The sequence below is a fragment of the Parasteatoda tepidariorum genome, chromosome 2, assembly GCF_043381705.1.
Source record: "Parasteatoda tepidariorum isolate YZ-2023 chromosome 2, CAS_Ptep_4.0, whole genome shotgun sequence".
Lineage (NCBI taxonomy): Eukaryota > Metazoa > Arthropoda > Arachnida > Araneae > Theridiidae > Parasteatoda > Parasteatoda tepidariorum.
In genome coordinates this window covers 78,827,725-78,852,001 of record NC_092205.1, presented here as the reverse complement: position 1 = coordinate 78,852,001, position 24,277 = coordinate 78,827,725, and the positions used below count along the sequence as shown (strand labels likewise).

General features: G+C 27.7%; 1 protein-coding gene across 1 annotated transcript in view; it reads right to left on the bottom strand.

Moving 5' to 3' along the window:
• The window catches only part of LOC107439870 (cyclic nucleotide-gated channel alpha-3-like), a 294,151-nt gene extending 270,171 nt beyond the window's left edge, over positions 1-23,980 (bottom strand). Inside the window, exon 1 of the mRNA XM_071177792.1 lies at positions 21,814-23,980. Coding sequence (XP_071033893.1) covers positions 21,814-23,089 — 1,276 coding nt within the window. The 5' untranslated portion in view covers positions 23,090-23,980. The remainder of the gene's footprint in view (positions 1-21,813) is intronic.
• Positions 23,981-24,277: the final 297 nt, after the last annotated feature.

Sequence of the window (24,277 nt, the reverse complement as noted above, 5' to 3'; positions counted from 1 at the left end):
TATATATATATTTATTTATCGGCATTGAGCACAAGAGTGTTTAAAAAAGAAGAAACATTATAATTCACCCATTACGAAGCATCCTATTTTTGTGTTAAGTATTAAAGGATTTTTTATTTATTTTTCCTACTCCTAATAGTTTCCTAATTCTAAAATAACGTAAAAATGTTTTTAATAGTTTCAAAACCTATTATGTATAACATACTGTGCTACAAAAATTTTTATAGAAACCAAACTTTTTTATTAAACTTCATTAACGAAATAAATTATTTACTCTGTTTAGTCATTCAAAACACCCTGTTAATCCATCCTGTTTAAAGATCATTAAAAAAATTGGTTTAAATTTAGGATTGTCAGATACTTCTATGTTCACTTATGAACTTCCATTAAATCAATAAATTGCTAATCTAAGATACAAATTATGAAAACTAAATCATCCTCTTTTTGTATTTCTTTCTCTCATTACAACTTTTCATTTCATTTTTGTTTTTTAAAATGAAAAGGCAAAACCATCAGTGAAACTCTTATTTAAAGAAACCTTTCCGATAATATTACACTTTTAGAAAACCCCACGGGCTATTTAGATATCTCCAAAAAAAACTAATGTACGTCACAAAAAAAGAAGATTTAGTTAAGAAAGACCCTTAAATACAGTTCATCCTTATGAAAACAACTATTTCTAAGGAAAATATTTTTTTGTGTTAGTCACGTAATAACAGAAGAAAGATAAATCTGTAACAAAAATATTTTATTTAGGTTATGTCAATAATCACAAAGCGTAGTAAATCGTGACTTTTAAGCAAAAAAAAAGGAAGAAAAAACTTTTTGAAGAAGTTTTAAAAAGTAAAAAAGAATTCAAGCAATAGTAAAAATAAATTTGTTTAACCTTAATTGAATAAAGTTGCTAAAATATACAAATTATTAAAAATGATTGAGGTACATAATAGATTAATAGATGAAATAATATATGATCAATAAGATATACAAACGTTGCAGTAAAAGTAACTAGTATTTAACTTCCACATCAGATTTTAATAATTCGCAAAATATTTCAAGTAAATAAATTTAATTCCTTTGAAAGTTTTTTATTAAAGGTTCGTGACTTTTAAGCTAAAGAAAAACAGTAATAAAATCTTTTTTTAACAAAATTTGAAAAAGAAGAAAGGAATTTAAGTAATAGTAAAAATAAATTTATTTAACCTAAATCAAATATAACTGTAAAAATATACAAATTTGGAAAAATGATTGAGATGCATTGCAGATAAAATGATGAAATAATACGTGATGAAATAATGCATGATTAATAAAATGTAAGGAAATATACAAATAACTTATATTTCACTTCCTCAGATTTAAAAAATTTAAGAAATTTTTAAGCAAATCATTTTTATTCTTTTGAAAGTTATTTGTTGAAAGTTCAGCATAAACTTATACTAGGAAAAATTTCAGATAAAATTACAGTAAAATCCATTTTAACCGGAACATGTTTCGGAACAAAAATCTGACTACCTTAATTTTTACAATAAGAATTTCCGTAAAATCATGTAATCACTCTAATTAAATAAATACTACTGTCAAAATTATGTTATATTTTAAGGTAAAATAGATTTTAGGATAAAACTAATTTGAAGCATGATAGACCTAAAAATCTGATGAATTTGATCCGGAATTTTGTTACAATGTATATGAATATCACTGCTAAGTTTTAGTTGAATTTTGATTAAGGTACATTATGAAATAGCATTTTAACAAGTATCTATAAAATCTCAGAAAGTATAACAGCAGTTTTTGCATTCATTACTTCGAAAAAAACCGAATATTTTTTATTAAAAAGCACATTTTTTTTTCAAAATACGTTTTTATATTCTGAAAAAGAAATGTTTTCAAAATATCACGAGTCATTTTCGTTCACTGTGTACTCAGTTAGAGACGAATTTTAGAATGAATTTTTGTCCACACAATTTTCCAACAAAAGATAAAACTCACGTAAGTCCTCTTTACGTTTTTGTAATATATTATATTAAATTCTCATAAATACAGTATGACGCTTTCATAAGTGTGTGTGTTACATAATCTTTGAAATATTGTAGAAGATATTATATTTTTAACATAAATTTATAGCGTTTCTGAAATGCTGTTCTTAAAATATTTTATTTAAAATGATATACTTCTTTTCGGTATTATATCATATATAATAATTTTCGGTACTTCGATTTTATTTCATAGCTTACTTAGTATGTTATTTAAATACAATTTTAGTTCAGAGAATTCATAAGAATATAGTTTGAGTATCTTAATATGGAATATTTGTTTCTTTTTCCCTGGATTATTTAATAGACTAGAATGTGTGTTAGTTTCTGACTTTTGAAGAAGAGTTAAATTTATGAAATGCTACGAAAAATTAGGATAAAGTAAGAAATTATTTAAATTTAACATTTGGAATTGTAACTATATAAATAACGTAATGGCTTAATGTAAATGGTTTATTCAAATTACATCACAAATTTGTAGTGCTTATAATTACTTAATAACAATGTTTAATACCAGCACTATGGGTGTCTTATATAAGCCCTTTTTATTGAGATTAATGTAAAAACAGCACTAATTTTTCGTGTTTATTTGAATCATTTTCTTTTTATCCAAAAGATAGAATAAACTCGTATCACTCTATCTTTTTCTCATTTTTGCTTGAATTCAATATTTTGACATTATTAGTGAACGCCTAATATTATGCATTTAATTAGCCTAAATTGTTAAAATGCCTTGAAAATTTAATGATAAAAAATTTTTTAGATTTTGAAAATTTTTTTGAATATACCATAATATGTTTCGAAGCATATTTGCTCTTGTATAAAACTTAAATGCTTTTGAAAAGTCTTCATGTGGTTAAAAAAAATTGAAGAAGCTTTAAGCGTAAAAACTTAATTGGTGATGGAAAATATTTTCATAACCAAACCAAGCAGAGAAAACTACTTTATATTTTAGAAATTCCCTCTATATATTTAGATTTGTTTAAAACATTTATGTGATTGGCATTTGAGCGCATTGCATTAAGTAATCGTTTCTGAAATTGTATGACAACATTCATATGTCTACAAATATATTGCATATTTATATACATATGAATGCTGCCAATAAATTAAATTACGTACGAGAGTTTTGATATTTAGTCATCAAAAAATCAGCAAATTAATGTTAAATGAGACGGATTTGTTCAATTGTAATACATTTTAGAATTACTATTTTTATTTTTTTATTATTATTAATTTTTTGTATTTTACAATTTTTGCATTCATTTTCTGAAGAAATATAATATATTTTAGAATGAATTTCATGAACAATTTTCAAACGAAAGAAAAAAAATTCGTATACGTAAAGAAGAGAATTCATCGAATACATAAAGTAAGGAACTTACTCTAAAAAAATATATTTTTCAAAAATTGAGTACAAAATACATTACAGTTGATCATGTACGATTAATTTAATATCAATTTGATCATTTTTAAGGCTAAATATCAATCAATTTTCTATTTCGTGACTTATTTCATTGCAGACATATAACTTTTTCATAATATAAAAAATGACGTAATATCGTCACGTTTTATGACTTTAAAGGTAAACATAAGCTAGTTAAATAAAATAATACTAGCATTAAAACATATTTACAAAATATTTTTTATAATAAACAGCAAATATTTAAAACCTCTAAATATGACTGTTTATACAACATTGAAAATTTAGAAAATAATAATTAAATAATAAATTGTCTTTATAATAAAAAAAAACTGAGTAAATTTTAAGAATTATTTCCCTGAAAAATATTTATATTTATGGTGATTATTCCCTCTTGGAAAATTTATTTAAATTGTAAATGCGACTACAAAATAATTAAAAGACTCATAAAATTCATTCAATTCCTAAAAAGAAACAAATTATTTTTTGAACTTCAAACTAATGGAAAGATTTAAAATGAAAATCGTGGTATATTTATATGCCTTCTGTTCCTTGTTTTCAAAGCAATTAATTACAAACAACCATTTAATTACGCACAGAATCGAAAAATTTTAATCTTACGCAATAATGTTTTTTATTCGTACTTAACTTCAAAAGAATTATTATTCCCATTTAATTTCAAAAGTTTAATTCAAAACTTTGTGAACTATTCAATTCTAAAGAATTACTTCAAAATTAAAAACAAATTTTGCATTTCAAGCTGTTCGGAATTATAAGGAAAATTATTTGTTTATTTCTTTCACAATTACTTTTTTAACGTTTTAATAAAGCAAATGCTAAATTTATTCTATTGTTTAATCAATTACGAATGTAATTTCGGTAAGTTAAAGGTCTGTAAGGATAGAATGCTAAATAATATTTTGACTTTTAAATAAACCTTTACGTTTTATACTTGTAGAAGACTTATTATTATTTAGGTGAGTTTTAAAAGTGTCTGTAAACTTTAGGAAATTAATTGACGTTTTTTGAAGATCTAGCTTTATCCTATTTTTGTGGTCAGTTTTTTCTTACCTCACAAGCTAACAGACATACCAAAATAATTGCAATTTATGGAAACAAAAGTAATTTCTTAACAAAAACTACCAAATTAGATATAATAAAAAATAAGACAGATGCGATTTCATATTTTTTCAAATATTTTAACATATTTTTACTGTAAAAAACCTGAAAAAAATGCTTCACTAAACATTTTATTCACTAAATAGCTCTAATGTTTAGTTATTTGTACGTTAATTTTTAGTTTTGATTTGATGAATTAACATATTTAGAGAATAAAATATTCAAATAAAAAAATAATTAAGAAATACAACACTAAAAAACTTTTGTTATCAAAATTTTGTTTCAATTTCATCTGTTTCAATAAATACTTTGTCAATTTTAAAATTATATACTCTTTAATAAATATATACTTAAATATTCGAATGAATATTAATATTTTTTTCAACGAAAATATTTTTAGAAAATATTGGTGACTAAAACTATCATCGTTGATTACAAAATTGACAAAAAGCTGGCAAAACAGAAAAGACAAAATTATAAAAAGACAATTAACAATTTTAGCACAAGTAAGAGTACCTTTTTTAAATATAATGCACTTCACATTCAAAAAAATCAAATCGAAACTCTTGTAAATGTTTTTCGATATTGTGCAATTGTATAAAATTACTAAATGTTAACTTTGTACGCGAAATTTGTACTTTGAAACCAATTATTTCCAGTTCTCCTTTTCTGTAATTTTATTATTTGGTCCGAATTTTTGTTTTTTATTGATCCTGGAAATATGAATGAAAATTATTTTACAGTGCTCAAAAAATCCCAGACAAACCAGAATAAATTTTAGTCTAATGATCGGATCTTTATGTTCTAGAACTCAATCTTCATGGGGTCAGGGGTGATCTCAAATATGCTGGTTAATTAGTGCAGATAACATCGTAAGTTACGAAATTAGACACAAAGACTTACCATCTCTGATTAAACATACCTTTTCGAAAAGAATTCAGATTTCTGACTCCCAAAATTTAGGGGTACCGCAATCTGGAAAATATAGCCTCCATAGTTTGATCAGTAGAGCGATCCTAAGTTTAGACCCCTTAATGTTAATTTTACATTTTGAGTATTTCGTCATATCTCAAGAACTTCTCAGACGAATTGAAAAATTTTACACAGAATTATAAAATCCGTTTATCCAACGGTAATCCCACGAAAAAAAATGAATTTTTGTAAATACTTAATATTTTATTTAATAGTAAAAGCATTTTTGAATCGTAAGGTGTAATTTTTTTTTACATCATTGTAAAGTATTTAATTTTTCATAGCAAAATTCAAAATTCCAATGAAATCGGTATAATAGTTCCTAGGATATCGAATTTTAACGATACACCTTTTTCATAATTCGATTTCTTTATTTATTCTGAATTTTCCAATATAGAAAAGAAATCTTTTATGTTTGAAAGCGTAATAGGCAATAAAATAACCAATAACGTCCACTTCTTTACTATTGAGAGGAAACTCGATCACTTTTCAAGTCAAGTCTAATAGAAGTCGAACCTAAACCCATGATTCATTTACAACATCAAAAATTTAGATTTAAAGAACACGATAGATATGTCAGTTATCAAGAATGCGAGAAATCATCAACAACTGCACAGTGGACATAATTCAATTTCGACAAGGCGAAAGCTATTTTCATTCCAGTCAAGCCAGTTCTTCTTGATGCCTTGAAATTTTGTTTTATTCATATGAATGCTGATTCCCTTGTTAACGTTATTAGCTCCTCCCCATTTCTATATAGCGCAAGAAAATGTATTTCATACCTTGATTTGTCCCTATCAGCCACTATAATTTTTCTTGTTCTGCTTTTTTCATGTTTGTTTTTATTCTTTCTAGGGTACTGTGGTTTTTTTGTTTTGTTCGTCGCCTTTATTTTCTATTTTTTCTTAGCAACTTTGCGTTTTATATTTCAAATCACTTTTGTTTCTTTCCATTCACGTTTGCCAAGTCATGAAAATAGGCGAAAATATCTGAAACATGTCAACTGTTATTTTCAACCTGTATATTTTTGAAAAGAACGAAATTTTTTAAACAAGCAATATCTTGTTGCTTCATTTTCTTGGGATAATTTATTAAATTCATTCTAGCTTTTCGAAAATTCACAACAGCACTTTTATTTGCTCCCATAAAATAATTTATGATTAATTTTCTACAATCTCTATTAAGACTTGTAATAAGCATTTCTCATAAATAACATTGATTTAGTGCAAAACAAAGAACGTGAAATAAACACGATTAATTTTTTCAGCTTTTCAAGTTAAAATTCATTTAATATCACATTAAGTGCTAAGTTAATTATTAATGACTGAAACTGAACTTTCTGTTTAGGCTGCATCAGCCATCAGTAAATAATAGTTTTTNACCTGGTGATGTTTTTTTTGTTTTTTTTTTTTTTTTTTTATAAATGGCGGGCACTTGGGGATTGTCCCATTGGCCACAGGAATGCCAGAACTGATACTCTTTTCTTGTTACCCAGTGGGCACCTGAGGTCTAAGTCACGGCGATGGAGCATCGGAGCCCACGTCACACAATCACAAACCCGTTTATAGGGCGGGTCACATTTACACGTTCACACAAAGGAGAAGAGACATAGAACACACAGAGAGAGAAAAAAGCATCCATGCCCTGAGCAGGATTCAAACCCGCGGCCAATGGCTCCACAGTCAGACACGCTAATCACTCGGCGACCTGGTCGGCCAGTGAATGATAGTAAAAATATATAATCGGTGAATGATATGAAGCTAAATCATTTACATTGTCTTAATTATTTATTGAAAATTTCGTCAACGGGTGGAACTGTTCAATGAGAAAAACTATAAACAATGTGTTCCGCTGCATGTCAGACTTTTTCAATTGAACTATTTGCCCAGATGTCTATTAATTCTTTTCTGAGACTATGTCACCTTCTTGCTGTCAATAATGTTTATTTTGAAAAGAATTTTATTGCAGTTTTTTTCAGTTAGAATAAAAATTTCTTAGCAAACGTAGTTGCTAATTTTGAAAAATTGATCAAATAAAAGTACCAAGTTTTCTAAACAGAAGGAAGGACATCATACATTTCTATCTATGTCCATTTTCATTGGTTGATTTATAACTTTACAATCGTTTTCGGATCCAGGGATCAAAACATTATATTTTTGCATTCCTAAACATTCTTGATTGCACAAAAATTAGTACATGTATTCTATTCACATATATTTCTAGCACATATATCATGGGTAAAAGATTATAGCAGACTTTAGCGTACGAAATTTTTTATTTTGCAAGCATCATTCATTTGTTATTTAGTTCGCTGAGTAATTAATGAATATTAATGAATATTAATGAAAATTAATGAATGAACAAATCAGTGATTTGGCTGCGCGAATTACTCATAACGATTATTCATGTAACAATCGAATTGAATCGCGGGTAAATGAATGAGTTAAGGGATAAGTAAGAACAGAGTAAAAATAAGGAAGAGAATAAATGAATGAGCGAATCAGTGATTTTGGCAACATGTATGACTCATAACGTTTGTTCAAGTAAGAAGTGAATTAAATCTCGAGTAAATGAATGAGTTAATGAATAAGTAAGAACAGAGAGAAAAAAATGACGAAACTTAATGAATGATTAAATCAGTTATTTGGCAACGTGAATGACTCATAACGATTGTTCATGCTACAGGCGAATTAAATCACGAGTAAATGAATGAGTTAATGAATACGCAAAAACAGAAAAAAAGGAAGAGAATAAATGAATGAGCGAATCAGTGATTTTGGTAACATGTATGACTCATAACGTTTGTTCAAGTAAGAAGTGAATTAAATCTCGAGTAAATGAATGAGTTAATGAATAAGTAAGAACAGAGAGAAAAAATGACGAAACTTAATGAATGAACTAACTTAATGAATTAATGATCAAATCAGTTATTTGGCAAAGTGAATGACTCATAGCAATTGTTCATGCTACAGGCGAATTAAATCACGAGTAAATGAATGAGTTAATGAATACGCAAAAACGGACAAAATAAAAGAAAATTAATGAATGAGCAAATCAGTGATTTGGCAGCCACCTTCGAATAAATAAAAATGTTTAATAAGCAATTAGAACACATTATACAGAACAAAAAGTAGATCAAAACTATCAGATTATGGTTAAGCAAAATTTATGTCTCTATGAGAGCACCAAAAAGCTCAGTTGCATTTAGCGAAAATCTTTGGTAAAAAATTTTATAAAGTTATCAACAAAATATCATTTGCGATAAAAATTTGTAAATGTGGCGAACTTTGGTAAATTTATCCTGATGCCTTAAAGCATAGAATAAAAACCATATATTCGGTGCAATTTACTTTTCAATTTTTTTAAATTAATGTGTGGTAATAAGAACTATAATTTTTTAATTCAGAATTCCCGATAAGATATTACCATATGAATGGGGAAAAAATACCAAGTGAGTGGATTAAATACCGGATATTTCATATTTTATTACCAGAATCATGTTTTTTTTAAACCATAGAGTTCATTACCACTGATACGATAATTTTACCAAACTTCATCATCCTATGAACAATAATGTATCTTATTTTACAGCAAGATAGTCAAAGAGCACGCTCTAGGATAGAACTAAAACTTATACTAAAAAAATACTCATAACCTAGTTTCAATTTCAAAATCATAAATTTTTACTTTTATTGTTTTAACTTTTCTTTAAAAAATATCTTAATAAAAGTTAAACTGTAGAACAAATATTTCTTTATTTCCAATGTGTGTAATCTAATAAGGTTGGAGGGTCTTTCCAAAATACCAAACTTAAACTTATTCAAAACTTAACTTTTCTTTAAAAAAAACTTTGATAACAGTTTAAATATAAAACTTTTTTTTAATTAACGAAGTATGTAATCTAATAAGGCTAGAAGATTTATTCAGTAAACCAAACTTGCTCAATGTCATACAAAATATACTTGACTTGATATAAAGATGCTTGAATTCTTTTATTTGAATGCTTAATAAGCATATCAAAATCGAAAAAGTAAGTCGAAATATAAAGTAAATGCATAAAGTAAATAAAGTACTTGAAATAAAAAGATATAAAGTAAATCGAAAATTATTGAGAATATTCATGGCTGTTAAGACTATTCTCTACGCACATAATAGTTTTACAATAATCGTAAACAAGAATCTCTTTTTTAAAAGCTTTCCTTTTAAAAGAAATCTATTGTTTTAGTGTAGCGAAAGAGACTTTCTTTTTCATCTTCATTTTTGCGAAAAGAATGCCATTCAATAAAACGTAATTAAATTTACTGAAATTGAGTTATTTTTTTAAAAAAAATATTCTTTCTCGCTTGGTTTTGAACTATTTTAGGAATTAAATTTTTGTTTTTACTTCCATTTAGTTTTTCTCCTTTATAACGATGTATTAGAAGGGAGAAAAAATTAAATATGTTGTGGATTCAGATTAATTGATTTACGATTACGCAGAATATATTATTAATTATTTATACTGTCAGATATGCATCTTAAAATATGTTACAATTCCTAATATTTGGAGAAACGTACGGAGAGCAAAATAAAAAAATTTACCACCCTGAGTAACTTTTGATCTAATGATCGGATCTGCATGTTTAAAACTCAATTTATCAAAAAAGTGATCTAAAAATATGCTAATTAATTAGCTCAGACGATATTTTAAGTTACGAAATCAGACACAAGGGCGCGCTTCCTCTGAATAAATATATCTTTCATATGATCCCAAAACTATAAGAAATAGCCGCTAGCTGGGAAATATGATCCCAATAGTTTGGTCAGGAGAGCCGCATGTGTTTACTTTGTGTGTATTTCACCATATCACGAAAACTTTTCAAGGACAATCATAAAATTCTTTTTCCCAAAGACAATTCAATGTAAACAATATTTTTTAATAATCATTTATTATTTTTATTAATTTATTTAATAATAGAAAAAAAATTTAATTGCAAGGCATACAAATTCTTACACCATTTTAAATAGTAGGTAATATTACTAGGAAATGTATAAAATATGAATTGTACGAAATGAAATTTTAAGGAAATTGTATATTTAAAAATCCATTTCGCAGGAATTATTCCGGTGATTTCCTTCAAATTTTGTATTTCGACTTATAAAATTGTATTCTTTGAAATAATGTAAAAATTTGCATACCTTATGATTTAAAATTATTATTAAAAATTATAAATAATCACCACGAATTATTAAAAATTATTTTTTGCATGAATTATCTTTGGATAAACAAATTTTTAATTGTTTGCTAATTTTTTTAGATTTGTTTAAAAATGCCTTGGTATATAGTGAACTACGTAAAAAGTAAAATTAACATAAAGGAGTTTAAAGTTTCGACCGTTCTCCTGAGCAAACTATAAGGACTATACTTTTTGCATTTTGAGACACCCTATATTTTAATATATACACCCTATATTTTGAGATTCAGAAATTCAAACCGTCAAAAAAAGTATATTTATTCAGAGAAATGGCGTTTTTGTTTCTGATTTCTACACTTAAAATATAGTCTGAACTGAATAATTAGCATATTTGAGGTTACACCATCGAACCATTATGATTAAGTCCTAATGCCTAAAACTCTAATGCGCAACGTATAAAGATTTAGTATAGATAAAAGCATGCATGATTTGAAAAAGAACTCGTTTTTTCTTTGCCCCAAATAAAGTACACGACACAGTATTTTTTCCAGGTTAAAATATACTCCTTAGTAGAATATTCGTTAATAATGGCAAACACTATAAACTTGGGAATTTAAGAATATTTGAAATAGCTCATATGGAATAAACATGTAATCTTAATGATGATGGGACCGATCTGTCTCTTAAAAATATGTAAATTAAAAAATTAAAACATTTTTTGATGAACTTATAAGAAAGTGTAGAATAGTAAGTATGGAAAGTAAGAATGGTTTTAATATTAACAAAAAGAACATTTACCTTTTCATTTTTAATTCATTCAAAATTCTTTTTTTTAACTTAAATCCTTATTTCAATTCGGTTTTCTTATTTTTTTTTCTGTTAATATGTAATATTTTTATTAGTTTCAAAACTTTTTTGAAATGGTTCGTCTGTGATATTCATATAATTTAATGCAAAAAAATTTTCTCGAAAAAAATTTTATTATTATTTTTTTCCTACTAAATTTCACAACATGCTTCAAATTTGTTCCATACATAAAAATACAAAGTATAAACATTTACACATTTTCTCATTCATTTTTATGTATTTTTTTATATATTTTGAAAATGATAATACATTCCGTATTTACAATATATCCGATATATTACTAATGTCTTATATAGGAATATACATAAATTTATTATGATATACTTTCCAATATATTGCATAATATAAATATATTGCATAATAATGCTATAAATTAATATGAAAGAGTCTAAAGATCCTAAGCATTGGAATATATTTTTCCTTATCAACAAATTTAATTAAAAGTTAGAATAAATTACCGCTTTTTAAAATAAACATTAAATTTATTTTTTAATGTAGAGCTAGTTAAAAAAAAGTATAAAGTTAACTTTAAAAATAATTTCCATAGCTTGTGAAGGAAAAAACTCATAAAGTAAGAAAATAAAATTATTGCTTGAAATAAAATCTAATCTAAATGGGCACGAGAACTCATTGAGAGAAAGAATAATATTCTTAAGAGGATTATGAAATAGTTTTTTTCATATAAAGTTTCATACTTTGTTCGAGAAAGATAAGAACAGAGAACAACAATAACGTTATCTTTGAAATGAAAAAAGTTCGAAAATGGAAAATATGTTTTTTGTAAAAGAAAAATCACGTAAAAACCATTAAAATGTTTAAAAATGTCGTATTAAACGAGAATAAAAAACTAGCATCCTAAACTCAGATTAGTGAATAGTAGATAATATTTATTAAAAAAATTAAATTAAATAATCATATCGTACTAACGATAAGTTACCCTTGAGTAAAAAAGTAATATTTTTTAAAAAATGTACGAAATCTAATCTCTCATTAGTAAGTATAATAAATATATAATTTTGTATTTATAATAGATTAGAATAGAAGTAAAGAATTTTTTTCTTGACTCTATTGGCATCACAAAATGCTCTAGATGATAAAACAAGAACATTTTCTCATTCAGAAAATATTTATAACAAATGAAAAAAAAATTCCTAAAAGCGAAAAAGGAAAAATAAATTTCTATTAACATTTTCAACAATGACTGAAAATATTTATTTAGTCCAAAACTTTAATAAATGAACCAATGGCAATTATAAATAAAGTAAAACTAAATTTTATTTCAAGTTTTTAATGTTACTTTTTTAATGTTACGAAGAAATACTATTCGTCTAAATTTCTGCTGAATATACTAAATACTTTTTGATGTTCAATTGTCTTTTAATGTGCCATTAAAAATAAAAAAAATAAAAAAATTAAAAAATACTAAATCCTGATAATACCTAAATGCTCATAATACTAAATCAGGAAAGGAACAATTCTCGTACACATAATTTTAGAATGTGAATATATTTTAAAATGTCATACTTATATTTACTTTTCATACTTGATTGTGCAGCAGTCATTTTTTTTCAGTTACACGTGTGTAATTTTTTACCGTATCAGTAATTACTGCGTGATAATCTTTTTAGTAACCTTTCGTTAAATTATTATTTCTCTAATGATATGTAACTAATACAGTGTTATCCTACGCCTTTTCAAACCAATAATACCTTTGTTTCTTTTATTTAAAACAATTTTATTGTCTATAAACTGTGTCTTAAATAATTTTTTGGTCACTACAAGTGGCGAGTGGTGGAAAATCTTAGCGGACAAGGTCACTTTTTAAAGTGCGCGAAACATGAGCGTATTTCATTTGGCGAGAATTCCAAACTAGCTTATCATTCAGATTCTTTAGTTTACTAAGATAAAAGCTCATTAAATAAGTTAGATTCTATATTCATTTCTTTTCTACGATATTCCAAATAAGGGATTCTCTTCGTATCTTGAGCTTCGACCGTTTATGCTTTATTTCCCTAAAATCACTGGACTAAACTCAACCGGCTCACTTTGCATTCACCTACAAGCTGTGGTTGAATAATACGTAACATTAATTGCTCTATAATGTTGTACATTTGGTGGAGCCGGTGATGATTCGGTTCGGCATGTCATGTATCATACTTGTTGATTGTTTATGAGTAAACGCTCTGAACGTAGAGCAGCGGGAGGGGATTTTAATTTATGCTCCAAAAAAAAAACTAAAATCTAGTAAGATGCTTTTAATTATTTCAAGAATTCTAACTCAAATGTATTCTTATTGAATGGCAACGGGCATATAAAGCGAACAGAAAAAGAAAAACGCTACAGCACTTGGCAAAGAAAAAACACGCTATAAGAATTGGTAATACATTGGAATATTTGAATCAAGAAGTTTTGTGTCATTTAGATTTTTGAAAATGGTACCATACACATTAAAATACTTAACTACATCATATTGTTAACCATACATTAAGCACGTTTTTTATTTTCCAAAAAAATGAGCATCAAAACTTACTAAAAATAGCCCACTTCGAGCCATAAATTAAGAAACTTATTGAATTGAAATTTGCTTTTAAATCCATCATTCATGTTCTAAATGATTACTTTCTCTTTCCACTTTAATAGCATTATTTTGGTTATCTTTAATCGTTAAAAGTGATCAAAATGCACCATTTTTAATTATGCAAACACTGAGCGAAATTGAGCCACATTCATTCAATTTGTTATCTTTCAAGATAGAAATAACAGTTCAAATTAACAAAAATCATGTTTATTTATTCAACAGGATACGTAATAACAGATATTCATCAAAAAATTTTAATATAACCCACGAGAAATTTCAAGTCCGTTGAAAGAAAAAAACGGTTAAAAATTGATGTCTTTGTGTTTTAACTAGTATCTAGTATTTCTACAATTCTCAAAGATCTATTCTTAAAAAAATATATAGATAATAAAAGAATAAAACACTATCAGAATGCTGTTTTCTGAAATTGTTTCAAAACATCATTTTTTTTTTAAAAAAAATAGGTTTTAATCAAAATATAAGTAGTAAATGGAAATAATTTTTCGTTTTGATTCCAGTAGTTAAGTTTTTCGGAGCTATTTTAAAAAACCAATTTTGTATGAAAATCCATATTTCAACTATCTAATTTTTAACCTTTCACAAATACTAGTTATTATCTCGGAATTTTTCGTAACCATAAAGCTCTGAAGTATGTTATTCATAAGCTTCAAAATATGCAATTTATTTCCTGTCTCGTTCCATTGCTGAATAACACCAACAATATCCTATTTGTCTCCTTTCAGAAAAAAAATATGAAAGAAGCCCCCTCCCCCTCAAAGTAAAAAGAATCGATAAACTAATTACAGTGAAGATCTGACAGATTTTTCAGAAACCTCAGATGAAAATCAATGGTCTTGAAATGGACCAAGAAAGGCTGGGAAAAAAAAGAAGGAATAAAAGAATTTTTCTCTCCATGTGATGTCTGAGGCTAGGAAATAGAATATAAGAATTTGGAACGGAAAATATATTCCTCTTTCATTCTAAAATTCATTGTTATTAATAGTACCATGGAGCGAATTTCCTCTCCGCTTCGAATAAATCCACGAATCCCATTTTAGTAAATCACGCGCGACTTATTAAATTTCACCCTCCGGTGAAAGATGGATTTAAAACATCCCTTTCGATTCCTATTCAGGAATTATTTCGATTGTCATGGTATTAAATTAAGTCGATCACTGGAAATCGAAAAGAGTGCATTTTAGAAGAATATTTGACGCGAAACTGACATTTTGTCTCAATTTATTTTACCAATAAAGTTTGCAGGTTATTTAAATACAAAGTAAATAATGCCTAATTTCCTTCGATTGAAATTGTCATTGTGTACAGAAATTATGAACTAAATATACGTTTTTCTTTTGTTTGTTTTTTAAAAATTATGTTCTGAATATATATTCTTTAGGTTGTCTTTTGATCCCCATTTTTTTATCACTATCAATTAAGAAACTCCAGTACTTCGCATTTAACCTTGCTTTTTTAAGCCTTTATCTTGTATTTAGTCTTTTTATAATACCAATCTCATATACAGGGGGTCTCAGTTAAACGTTTCAGAACTCCTAAGAGGGGTAGGGGCATCCTGACGACTCGAAATCATATAGCAATGCGGGGTCGGAAATGCCTTCCTGAAGCTGTGATGTACACAGAAGCACCATAAAGAAAAGAGACCCGTAAGTGAAAAATCGTTTTAATAATACATTGAAAAAATTATATGGCCTCCTCGGTCACCGGACCTATCATGTCTTGATTTTTATTTCTGGGGTCATATGAAAACCCTTGTTGACAATGCTGAGGAGCTGGTAGCAAGAATCGCAGTAACTGCCAGCGTGATATGCCTGGAGTATTGCAGAATGTCCATGCGCCGGAGATGTGAGGTGTACATTGTAGCCGGTGGCAGAAACTTCGAGTACTTACTTTAACCCATGTACCATATAATTTTTTCAATGTATTATTAAAACGATTTTTCACTTACGGTCTCCTTTCTTTATGGTGCTTCTGTGTACATCACCGCTTCAGGAAAGCATTTCCGACCCCGCATTGTTGTATGATTTCGAGTCGCCAGGATGCACCCTACCCCTCTTAGGAGTTCTGAAACGCTTAACTGAGACACCCTGTATATGCACTCCTTACCTCATATTTAAGCCCTTTGATTCTTTAAAACCATACAAATACATTCAGTTTCAACTCATGATCCTTTTCCTCAAATACAACTTAAACACTTTATATTCGGTCTTATATCTGTTCTCCTTATGCAATATTTAGCCTAATTTATTAATTCTAGTCTCAGATTTAGTCTTTCTTTGAATATATTACCCCCATGCCTGATATTATTTCTTAATTCATTAACATATATTTGACGTCTTTTTTGAACCTCTTGCATTATGAACTCAGATAAGAGCTTGCTTTTAAAAGTATTACCTCATATTTAGCTTTATCTGTGAACATTTTGCGTTTTATTCAACCATACAGTTTAAATTTTTATCTTGCATTTATCCTCATTCCTATATTTTGATTTTACGTCAGATTTTTTTTTTGTTTTCAAACAATTTCTCCTTATTTAAGACCTTCTTGTGGCACACTTTTACTGTTCGCAGAATGTTATCAAATATTTATTTAAAAAATAATAAAATAAAAGCAAGCCATATTATTTAAACTTATGTTAATTATTTAAATTTAGTTTTAAGTGAGATACAAAGTTCTTTGACAATGAATATATGTTCTGTTTACGTACAAGCGAAGTATTTTTTTCAAGTTAGTGCCCAAGAAAAGTTCTCAGATATCATAAGCGCAGTACCGAAGATATCATAAGCGCAGTACCGAAGATATCATAAGCGCAGTACAGCTGTAGAACCGAATCAAATATTGAGTTTAAACTTTACTTCAAACTTTAGTAAAGCAATGTTTACGGAGATGGCAATCGATACTCTAGTTTGTAGCAGAAAACATTTTCGCTTTAATAGTGGATTAATTCATTTTTTTATGGGTGTAATTATTGACTTGTCTAATCAACTCGTAAAATTGCGTTATTTTACATTTGTAAATTGAATTATTCATTCAATTTTAAAAGCTCTTATTTAATAAGGTGAGTAATTACCTATCAATTTTTAGAGCAGAATCGTATTATTCGAAACTCTTTTGTACAATATTGATAAAAGTTTTCCTTTCGAAACATCACTATCCATTGCTGCATTCAAAAGTATATTTGAAATAATATTTCCTTGAGGCAGAAGCTTTATTGATTAATACATTGAAGTAACTCTCTTCGCTTTGGCAAAGTTGCTTTAAAACTATGAAAATAAACTGTTGATTATGGCAAGTCAATTTTTTATCTCATGAGAAAATTACAAGTATTTTAAACAGCACTGTTAGTTTTTTTCCAAATGTAAAGTAAAAGTTATTTATCCAGCTATGCATTTATTTCTTCAGTTCATGAGTCAAACGGTAATTCGCACGTTGAATTCATTGTTTTTAAAAAGAGAAACAGTTAAGCAATTAAATGCAGCATATGCTTAAATAGCTAAGCAGCATGCAGCATATATTTAAATATATAACATTTCTAAAGGAACAAAAACAAAATATGTAATTTGAGAAAACTGTTTGTATTAACTATGGTGTTTAAATTTTTATGTATTTAAAGCAAAACTATTACACTTTAAATACAACCGCCTATAATTCAATGAAAACTTTAAAAATTGTAAACACAGGTTTCTTATTATTGTGTTTATACATACGAAATCGGAACTATGTCACTTTTTTCTAATCTAAAGTAGCAATATTAAATAGAGTGAAAAACATAAGTACTAACAAGTAAAACCCTAATGCTAACATAATAATAACTTATAAAACATAAAATTTCAATTTTATCATTGAATGATTAGTTAATAAAAATAATTAACTAAACAACTTTAAAAATTTCAGAAATAAGGTGTGGGAAAAGACTAAACTGTATAGATTTAAAAACTAATTATATAACTTATATTTAAACTAATAAAATAAAGTATATTTAAATATACAAAAATAAGAGGCATAAAAAATATGCATATTTAAAAACTTCGATCCTTTTTTTATATTAATAATTTCTAATTTTGTATCCATAACTTCATATCAAATATAATAACTAAAGAAAATTTGTCTTGTAAAAAAGCATGCAGATCGAATAAAAGTTTGTTATATTAATAGCAGTTTGACTCATGATAATTAAAAAAATCGTATCAGCAAAAATAAAAAAATTTTGAAAAACTATTGAAATAAATTAAACGTTGTCTGAATTTCATTTTGTAATTCGATTCTTTTCTTCAAATTATTCAACAAGCACCTAAATATGTGCTAATACCAGTAAGAAAAAAAATTATTTCCAAAACTGCCAGAATATGGCAAATTTTACAGTGTTTTTGGCTCTATGGGAACGATTTTGATAAAGTTAACAATTTAATATGGTTTTATGACCTGTGGTAAAATTTGGAAGATTTGGTACATTTATCATGATATAGCAATTCCATTTTAGAGCATGACATATAAACTATTTATTCGGTTTCATTATAAAAAGTATATGGCAAGTACTGGCCGGGATAGCTTGGTAGGCAAGGTGCTGTACTCACGTTTGTGAGAATGGGAGTTCGAATCCAGCCGGTACGGTCGAAGAATGTCGGTGTAGTAAATGGCGACTGCTGCACTTTAAATTTGTCGGGTCACAAAATCCTCCATGCTCCCTATAACGAATCAAACCTCTGGGGGTACTGAATTGGAGATGGATCGTTCTCTGGTTCAGGTCAAAATTCTGATCAGTGAACGAATGAATAGACCTATGAATGAGTCCGCCCTATAAACGGGTGTGACGTATGGGTGGGGTAGAAGTCGAAATATTGGTCATAGATGATGCCACTGAAAAACAAGGGCAATCACACCCCTCTGCCTTAATGGCCGACGACAACAACAACTACAACATATGATAAGTACTAAAGGCATCACGAAAAAAGTATTACTTTAAGTTATCATGATAAAATTGCGAAATTTTACCACATTTACTAAGTTTAATCACATATTATAAAACAATATTTTATGGATATTTTTGCCAAAATCGCAAAGCTCTTCTGTAAAAACTAACAAGCTTTTTGTTGTTTCCATAGAGGCAGAAACGTGATAAATTTTACCATATTCTGGTAGTTTTCAACAAGCTTTTTCTCAGTGAACATTTCTAAATGACAACACATATTAAAGTTCTGTTGGTGATGCAATTTTTTTTTCTTTTTAATCCTCATAAAAAATAGTCTTTTGCAATGCCAAGACAATGAAAAGGCTTAGTCTGTTTTAGCATAAGTCAGTTTTGAATATTTTAACAAATGCATGTGTAAGAACATTTTTTTATTTTATTATTCATTATGTCTTTCAAATATAAAAGGGAAGCTAATGATTTCACGACAGTTGCGGTACATTCACAGTTCATTTCACGCAGGATGAAACACATAACGTTACGAAGCGTCATTTTCTTGGAACATTTTCTAAAAATTAACATTTCTAACAATTAACATTATAAAAATTTAACATGTTCTGCCAATGAAAACACTAGAAAAGCATCGCAATATTGTAAAGAAAACTTTTTTAATTAATATATACTTTTTAAAAACTTTTTTCTGAATTAATATAAATAAAACAAGGAATATGCATACTAACTATCTGATTTATTGAGCAGTAGTTTTAGAGTAAATGTTTCTTTTGTATTTAAATTTATAGTGTTGAGATAAATCAACAAAAAAGAACCGGTAGTAAGTTCAATGAGAAGCACGAAAAGTTTTTATGAAAGCATTATAATGTTTTTAAAGTAGTTAGAAGAATTCTTGAAATTACTTTAAAATCCATAGATTTTAATCTTTATTGTGTAGTTAAGTTTGTAAAATATTATTTTTAGTCCGAAAACGTGAAGTTTTTTAATAGTAGTAAACAGAAATATTTATTAAAGAAAGAGTAAAGATTTTTTTTAAAAAATCACGTTATTATTTTTAAAAAACTGCTGAAAGTAATATCTAGATAATTTCCAAGTACGATATTTTGTGCTAAAGTAAAGGAATTAATATTAACAATGTTGAATTATTCTGGTTCAAAAATTTAAATTTTGATATGCATAGTGCATAGATTTTATTGTTGTCCCTACCCTTTAAAACTTTTGTTAGCATACTTTGAAATAACTATGAAAAATAGAGTAAATAAAATCATAAGAGAAAACAGGAAGATTATATTTGCCATTTCTTTACCCCTTCAAGATATTGGGGCTTCAAAAATGGATTCATGATTTAAGATTTATTAATATTTAATGCTGTTCTTAATTAATATTTGAAAAAAATATTGAAAGTTAATTAAAGCATATAAAAGAAAACATAAACGCTAAAATTTCAAATTCTGTTGGTAAAACTATTTTAAAAGTTTTTATTCCTGACTACAGCTAGAATAATTACTAATTAAGTATGATCAGAGTAATTATGAATTATTCAGTAAATGAAAATTAATTATTCAACAATATGACGTTTACGTTTTTCAAAACTTATAAACATATTAAATTATTTAACTAATAATTTCGTCTGAAATACTTTCGTCAAAATAATAAACAACAGTTTTTTAGGCTATTTAGACGTCATTTTCAATTTATGTTTTAGTAAGTTTTTACTTAAATTTCAATAAAAAAAAACTTTACTGAAGAAACTTTTTTAAGTTTCATTAAAAAAAAATAATAGAAAACTTATTTAAGTTCACTTATTTGTAAGCAATAATGCTTTCGAATTTTAAAAACTGAGCAAACATATTTTATTGTATTTTATATTGCTATAGATACATGTTTTATTATTATTTTCTTTAATATTCATGTATCGAATACAATTAAATTATTTTAAAGATCTAAAATATCACTTAATTTGATAAAAACATAAGCAAATTTCAACTGTCACTAAAAAAGTATTTACTCAAATTCATACGGTTAAAGAATTTTTTTAATATATAATATTATCTATAAATAAATCTGCTTAATAAAATTAAAAAATTTACTTACAAAAAAAATTTTACATTTTATTTATAAAAAGTGTCCTTTTTTCTAAAATTGCAATCATTGTCTCCAATTTTGCAAATAATTTAAAACTTTCTGAAAAAATTAATGAAGGTGCACGGATTTTAGTGATACAAATTGTCAAAGAGAATTTAAAAAATTAAAATAAAATATGCTTTTAATAAATAATTTTAACCACAATCAATTAAAAAAAATTCAGCAAATTTTACAATACAAATTAACATTTCAATACATTCAGTTATTAAAAGTCTTTTTTTCACCACATTTCTTTTCCAAAGTTGCGAATCATTATTTAGTTTCAATTGAAGTTGCAAGTCCTATTTTTACTGATCTTAAAAAGAAATATTGATATGTTCAAAGAAATCAGCTGTAAAATAACTTCAGACATTAAATTTACACCCAAATTTAAATTTATTCAATCTATTTTTTAATTAATGGAAGTTCAAGTAAAATTGCTTACAATTGATCTATGGCGATTGTTTTATTCATTTTTATGATATGATTTATTTTCTTTGTTTATTAACACTTCATGATCCAAAGAATTCTTTGAAAAATAAAAGATCTTAGAAATAAGACTTAAAATAATTACGATGTAAACACCTTACCTTGAAATTCCTTCCTTGGCAAGCTGATGTTAGTCACTATGTTTGCTACATGTCCAAGCACCGTAGCAAACAAGAATAAGCCACATAAAAGTTGAATCAACAAGAAAATATACTCGCCACGTGTGCGCGGATGTGGCAGACCACCGATATGGGCCAAACAGAGTGTACTCCAGTAGAATCCATGCAAGTACTCTATAAGTACATCATCACTTGTTTCCACTTTGGGAAACCAATCTTTAGATCCAAAACCACCATTTTTCGAAATAATATGGAAGAGGCAAGCGTTCCAATGAAATATCACGAGCACGTAGTGAGTCAAAGAAATCGCGCGGAAAACGTTCGGGAAGTTCGTGTGGCGTTCTGTCCGATCCAAACAGGCCCAGAACCTGTAGATCTTCACCAGTCTAAAGCTTCTCAGTATGGAATTGAAACCGATGGACAGGTAAAGGAAATCGAATGGTAAAAGACACATGCAATCAATGTATACCATGGTGGAGTTCATGTAGTGCTGCCGCAGCTTGATGGAATCAGTCTGCAAGACACCTTCCTCCAGGTATCCTGTTCTGAAATGCACGGCGATGTCCAGAATGTAAATAAAATCTGCTAAGTAATCGAGAGTAAACCAGGCTGGAAGTGTTTCCATCGTGATTTCTTGGAAGGCAAATCTATATATAATCACCCAAAAGTTGTAAAGGAACGCTAAGCTGACGACCACAGACCAGTAGTAGCACAATCGACCCGAAGGGTCGAAGACAAACGTCCACTTGCACTTCGGCCTGTCACTGCTCGAGGTGCTCGTCTCCCATTTCTCGAGATCTTTCTTGATCTCTTTCCGTCTAAGTTCTCTAGTTTTTTTCGGAATCTCTATTTCCGATTCTATGTGAGCTTTGTTGATGAAAGCATAAGGCTCAGAGGGTGTCACCCTCTTTGTTACAGTATCTATGAGGGACTGTCTGGATTCTGAAGCTTTTTCGTTAGATCCGGAAGGAGTTGAAGGTCCGGCGGCGTAAACAGCCATCGGCATAGTTCGTCTCTCGTTGCTGATTATGCCGGACATCTCCCCACCGCTGGATGTGATGATCCCTGGAACAACACGTGGACCATTTGCGGTGATGCATCCTGTCGCCCCGTATTTTACGTTTTCTGGGGCAGCACTGTTGATAACAGTCACATCGTCAAGATCGTCATCGGTTGTCGCTCCCTTCGCGCATTTAGAGTATTTCACTATTCTGGTGCTTTCGCGAAAGGCTGATATTTTACGCATTCCACCCTGCATACCATCTGATCAGTCATAAAACGTAATTCACAATTTTTACATAGTCTTATTTGAGAAAAAAAAGTATCACTTTAACTGAGCTGAGAAATTCATGATCTATAAGAGCAATTCAATATATTGTTTCATATTTTTTATATTACATAATTAGTAATTATTTGAAGTTTTTAAATGTTTTCAGTATGTCAACGTAACACAATGGATTTAAAAATTTATTTACTATTTTCTCTTATGAACAAACACTTCCTTATGAAAGTTGTCTAAATTCTTAACTTTTTCGAGGAAATAATATTTCTTTTAGCTTAGGCAATCATACAATTTTCTGTATATTCTAAATATTGTTGAATTTTTTTTTATATTTTATTGTTAACAAAATTCATATTATATTCCTCAATACATTATCCACTTTAATAATGTGAAGAAAAAAATTATAATGGTTGAATAATTTACAAAATTATAATAACTAAGAGCGTAAGGAAAACAAAATAAAACTAAATTTCATTTTTAAAAAAACTTTCAAACTCACAAAACCTATGGCATTTTATGAACGAAAACTTTTCAAATCGTCCTAGCTACATGAACGAAACTGAAAGTTATCCATTAAATCTTCAGAAACTTCTCCAAGAGTTGCTCTCGCCGAATCACATGGTTGTCCGATAGGAGAAAAGAACAATCTCCGCTATCTAAGAAGAGATTAAAACTTATCCATACAAACAGTATTCAATTATTAAAAGCTCTTGACAGTCTGTGTACTGATTTTGATAAGAAGAAAAAATATCTCAAACAAAAGATGCAACAATCACACCTGTTAGGGAACAGCACGAAGCAATCTGAATGCTTACTTCACTGCCGGGCAATGTGGTTTTATCTACCCGACATCGAAGGAAAGCAGTCTTTTCGAAGAGAATGGGCAAATAGGCGCATGCGCTCTCGCAGGAGGGGAATAGAGGGGGATCGGAAGATAAGTCCATTAATAACGAAGGGAAGGAAAGGGATCCAATTTCGATTTATGAAAGGGGTTTTTTACATGGAACCCCAAAAAAATTTATAATTCAATCGAGCAGTTTAAGTGCAAAACAATTTTTTAAATTTTATAAGATGAACATAAGCCTGATTAATATTTGAAAGGAAAAAGATTTTTTAATATTCTAATGTTAAATGTTATTTTTTAAATATACAGGAAAGTATTTT